Source organism: Hipposideros armiger, unplaced genomic scaffold (assembly GCF_001890085.2).
Source record: "Hipposideros armiger isolate ML-2016 unplaced genomic scaffold, ASM189008v1 scaffold_63, whole genome shotgun sequence".
NCBI lineage: Eukaryota > Metazoa > Chordata > Mammalia > Chiroptera > Hipposideridae > Hipposideros > Hipposideros armiger.
Genome location: NW_017731413.1, coordinates 4,875,262 through 4,880,719, shown reverse-complemented (window position 1 = coordinate 4,880,719; position 5,458 = coordinate 4,875,262). Strand labels below are relative to the sequence as shown.

The following is a 5,458-nucleotide window of genomic DNA, read 5'->3' as shown; positions in this document are numbered from 1 at the left end:
CACACACACACACACACACACACACACACACACACACACGGCTTCAGCTGCCTGGACCTCTTCACTCTCCACCCCACTCCTCCCTGTTCTTCAAATGTCATGTTCTCCAAGAAGTCTTCCCTAACCCCAGCATGAACCCGCCACCTCACCCACCCATGCTCTTTCTCTTGATGAATGCCAGCTTCATCTTATCTCCCTTGTATTTATTGTTGCCTAAAATATATAACATATTTGTTTTTCTACTTCCTCCCATGAGAGCAACGACTTTGTTTTATTCACTGCTGTATCCTCTGTGCCTACAATAGTTCTTAGCACCTGGTAGGAACATGAAAAATAGTTATTTGAATGAATAAATATGACATTGTATTTGTTATTCATTACTCTATGCGTAAGATAACACTTGGCTCTCTGATTAAAGATAAATCAACTCAAGTTCGAATTTATTCAGGAGTCAAACCAAAGGTATGAATCCACAGATTTAGTATTCTACACTGTAGGAGCGAAAAGGGAGTCAGAGAAACAAGCAGCTGAGCTTGTCCATCATCACTTCTCCCTACAATCACTGGTCATAGGCCTTCAAGCTTCCCTTACAAACAGGGGTCAGTAAAGGGACTCAGCTTGTAGGAGGCTCCACTCCACAAAGAAATTCAGCTCTGAATCTTCAATGGCCCTCAGGCGCCAGCCAGAGTGATGTCTTCTACAGCTTTCAGCTTCTTTCTCATGTGGTCAGATCATACAAAAGGGCCAGCTTGGGTGAATAGTACCTTTATCCTTTCGGGTTTTTTACTGTTTTATAATTTTAAATGTTCATCTCACATAATTTAAGCCAGATCCCTTCCCCACCGCCCCCCATTCTTCCATCTCCCAAAATTTAGACCCTAAGTACTGAAGTTAGATGAGTTCTTAGAAGGAGATAGATCTCAGTATGAACAAGACAGACCACTGACCTTCCATGTCCTACTGGTACCAACCCTACCCCCACCCCCAAAACAATCAACTAAACAAATAAAAACTAGGACACCTCACCTCCTAAAGCCAACACTCCGCTTTGAGACCTTGGTCTCACACTGTGCCCTGACGTACAGAAAGCCTCTTCAGAGAAGGGAGACAGCTCTAAAACGAAAATTACAGCTCCTCAGATCTTAACAGAACCACAGGTTATTATTTCCCATTAAAAAGAATACAAAGTCCAGCCTCAAATGTACCATCAGTGCTGCTGAGAGCCAGTGAGTTTTATTATAAACACAAAATCCAGTATCATGGTTTTCAAACTACAACACTCCTAATTAGACCAAGTAATAACATCAGAGGCTGAAAACTGGTTGTAGGTGAAATCTTACAAACATGTTTGCTTAGTTTACATAATATTTTAAAATAACTAGTCTGTCTATTCAAGTACCCTATTTAATTTAAATAGAATTAAAAATTCACTTCCTTACTTAGTCACATTAGCCACATTACGAACTGCTCTGGACCACATGTGGCTGGTGGCTACCTTATTGGACAGAACAGGTATAGAACATTCCATCATGTATTGGATAGTGCTGTATTTAAGTTAATGAATATTTTAAATTAACACTTAAAAAACAAGAAATTTCACAGTGAAATACAGATTTCCACTTTCTCTTAAAAAAACTGCATCTAGAAACCCCTGGCTGAATTCTCAGCTGACAGAACCGGGGAGAGATGAACAGGGCTGCCGAGCTCTTTGATGGAGTGTGTGCTTCTCAGTTCCTTATAGCCCCCACTACTTTCCACTGTCTCACATCCATACTTCACTCACTTACGTGACACGCCTGGATTTCTCACTGAGTCCTTAGAATGGAAGTGAATACTGAGATTATCCCAGTTTCTACTCAATAGAGCCCAAAACTTTCTGATGATCAAGTCTGGCTAAAATAAAATGTTACAGTTAACCTGATACACTTATTTCTAGTTTTTGGTGGAATTTTCTAGACTAACTGGAAAGGATCTTCAGAGTTTAAACGTATATCAACCAGATGGTATTATCTCAGCAATCTATAGAATAGATATCAGTACTTTGCTTTGAAGTATTTTATATAAAATTTGGTAATTGAAGTTAAGAGCTTTTAGGATTTCATTTTAAAATGGCTATATTATAAAATCATAGTTTTTAGAGATATAAGAAATTTGGGGGCTCTCATTTTACAGGTGAGAAAGCTAAGCCCCAGAGAGGTTAAGGAACTTGCTTAAGGTCAAATTGCTAAAGAAGATCAGAACCAGAGCCCTTTTTGACTTTCCCTCACCCACAGTCAAGTGGTACTGTGACACAGTGTTTTTCCCCCAAAGACAGCCACACCACTATAAATCCCAACATATAATGTGATGTTGACAAACCTCCATCAAAAGATAGGGTCTAGGTTTTGTCTCATTAAACTTGGGCCCTTTTCTAATTGCCTCGACCAATGGAATGCGGAATTGATACTGGATGATTTCCAAGACTAAGTTGGACAAGGCAATATGGCTTCTGCCTCTCTCTCTCTCTCTCTGTCTCTCTCTCTCTGTCTCTCTCTCTCTCTCTCTCTAAGAGCACTTGACTGAGGAAGCCCAGGCTATAAGAGGGTGTTGCAACCCAATGCCCCAGCTGTGCCTCTAGCTGACAACCAGCATTGAATGCCAGATATCAAGTGAACAAGTCTTCCGATGATTCCAGGATTCAGCTGTTGAATCTTCCACTGAAGCCTGACATCCTGGAGCAGAGATAAGCCACCCTGAGTGTGTCTTGTCTGAACTCTTTACCCACAAAAACTATGAGAAATAAACACTATTGTTGTTTTAAAACACTAAGTTTTAGGGTAACTTGTTACAGTCATCATAACTGGGACAGAATGATGACTGTCAGAACACCACTGACTACCTTATAAATAGATGTTCAACAAATATCTGCGTAATGAAACAAATATTGCCAAGCCAAATAAAATAAAATGTTGGCTTAGCTTACCATTCAGGAGGCACCATGCTTCCATCCACATCCCAGAATGTGTTTTTGTTATTCATTTCAGTAGTATATGTAACCCATCGATGACGGCCTGGGTGGAAAGATTAACATTTAGAAAGATCTGACAAAATAAACACAACTTTAAAAAAAGCACAACTGCATAATATCAAAGAAGACCACTTTTTTATTAAGATAAGACTTTAATGTGCTCTTACTTAACAGAAACGTTAGAAGAATAGTACCCTGGGTATATTAGTGAGCGCAAGCTCCAGGAAATAAATGTATGGCAAGCTTTTATCAACAGCCTGGCGGCAGCCACACAACTGACCCTGTGGGTGAGGCTCAGGCCTTTCCCACAGTGGAGACTCTTTGCTTCTCCCTCAGCCCACCCGTCAAAGGAGTGGCGGGGAGGGTAGATGAAGTATTCCCAGCCAGTCATACTTGAAGTCTATGTTTCCATGTAAATATTTTTAAATGGCCACCAGAAATCCTTCGGGAAATTGGCGATTATACATAGTAAGTAAACATTATAAAGGATGGTTAGATATACAGATTTCAGTCAGGATTTGCTTCTTCTATTAAATAAATCAATCTTAAGCAACTAAAAGTAAACTATAATCCAATAAGGCAAGGGAACATGAAGACAGATGGAGGAAACCTTGGGAAAGGTTTCACTGAGTTAGACCATGATGATAGAGCTGGCTGGGCCTTAATGATCTCGCCATACATACGAGTATACCGAAATTTTAAATGTGCATACTCAGACTCAGCGATTCCATTTTCAGAAATTTATTCTTAAAATATTTAAACAAATAAAAGTGGATATAGTTACAAGCAAGTTCACTGCTTTGTTTCTAATAGCAAAAAGTTGAAGGCAATCTAAATGTCCATCACTAGTGAAGTGGTTGAAAAAATAATGACTCTCCCATACAGTGGAATATTGTGTTGCTATTAAAAAAATTTTTAATACGAAACCACAAATATCCAAACAAAAAAGAATGCTGTAGATACATCCAACTTACTCATATGGAAAAATGGTCCATTATTTGTAGTAAAAATATTTCAATTTACAAACAACATGCAAAACAAAATTCCATGACATAAAAAAAGTATCTGTAGGTTTCTACATTCATTAAAGAAGCTCCCTGTATATTATGGAAAATAAGAGTCAAATCAAGTCTCAATCTCACTCCCATTATTTATAGCAAAAAAACCCCACAAAAAACACTGCACTCACCAAAAAACTGCTTGTTATCTTCATAATACTTGTTTCCATATTTGTCTTCCCCCACTAATGTACCAACCTTCACATCATTTGTCCTGTGAATATCCAAAAGAAAAGATATTTTAGAATGATTCTTTGTTCAAAACGCAAGCATTAATAAAGTGAGGATATCAGCTTTCAGAAATAAAGGCTGCTGCATCAACGAGAAAATGAGGAGATGTGTGGGAATGGTCACTAGATATACACTTCTGGCCTTCATCTCCAGGCTCACACTACACACTGCTGAAATTAAGTTGTCAATTGGGAGCTTAGGATTCGTGCTCATGTTGCCCCTAGTACCACGTAGGCAGCACAACATAAATGGATCCAACTGATATACTTAAATTACAGTAAATATATAGATGGAATATCTCCAAATTACAAGACTACTTTTATCTACTATCCCTAGGCCATGAGGCACTGGAGTTAGCAAAAACCTTCAGGAAACCTGGAAGCCAAAGTATTTCATCTTAAAATGATACGAATGTCCTGGATTTCACTCGACTCTTGGTATTCAATTCGGCTTCTGCGGACGACACTGCTTGTCCGATTCAACGAATGTCAGGACTAGTGGGGACCATTATGATCACCTTGTTCAACGCCTTGCTGTAAAGGGGGAAACTGAAGGCCAGTGACAGGAAAAAATTATTCCAAGGTCACACAGTTGAGTGTTTGACAATGCTCATCATTACTCTCCAGGAAGCAGGCAGGGTAGGGGTGGTGCAGTCCTGGTGCCCTTGACGCCATGTCACAGCTCTGTCTCTAGAGCTGGCTTTGGCCCTGTCTCTGGGAGAACCCTGGACAGAGACTTCGGCCTCGGGGAAGAATGGCAGAAATTGGGCCAGATGTCCTTGACCAGAGCTGCGGTTTCTCCAAGGTGACCCAAACCCGCACCCCTTTCCAAGAACCCAGACAGCGCAAGTCCAGCCCAGAGCCAAGAGCATGGCTCTGGCCACCTACCTGAAGAAAATTCGTAGGTAGCCTCGGAGGCCGCCGTGGCCGCTGACCTGCTGCAGCCCGCGCCTCAGGACCTGCAGTAACTCCATCTTCTCCCGCAGGCCCGGCCTCCCGGGTGCGCCGCTGAAAATGCACCGAGGGGAAGCACTCAGCAGCAGGGACCCGAGGTTCCTACCGGCGCGTGCGCAATACGCGGAGGTGGTTCTGCACGTGCGCAGAGCTGGAGCGCCCCCGAGCGGCCACTTTCTCATCTCCCAAGGCGCGGTAAGCTCTTACCG

General features: G+C 41.4%; 1 protein-coding gene across 2 annotated transcripts in view; it reads right to left on the bottom strand.

Moving 5' to 3' along the window:
• The window catches only part of NDUFA12 (NADH:ubiquinone oxidoreductase subunit A12), a 13,766-nt gene extending 8,413 nt beyond the window's left edge, over positions 1 to 5,353 (bottom strand). The window contains exons 1-3 of one of the 2 annotated variants that reach the window (XM_019641747.1): positions 5,184 to 5,347; positions 4,197 to 4,279; positions 2,963 to 3,050 (exon numbers count right to left, since the gene is read on the bottom strand). In XM_019641747.1, coding sequence (XP_019497292.1) covers positions 2,963 to 3,050; positions 4,197 to 4,279; positions 5,184 to 5,269 — 257 coding nt within the window. In that variant the 5' untranslated portion in view covers positions 5,270 to 5,347. Of the gene's footprint in view, positions 1 to 2,962; positions 3,051 to 4,196; positions 4,280 to 5,183 lie in introns of both variants that reach the window. The other variant, XM_019641746.1, reaches the window with a different exon arrangement.
• Positions 5,354 to 5,458: the final 105 nt, after the last annotated feature.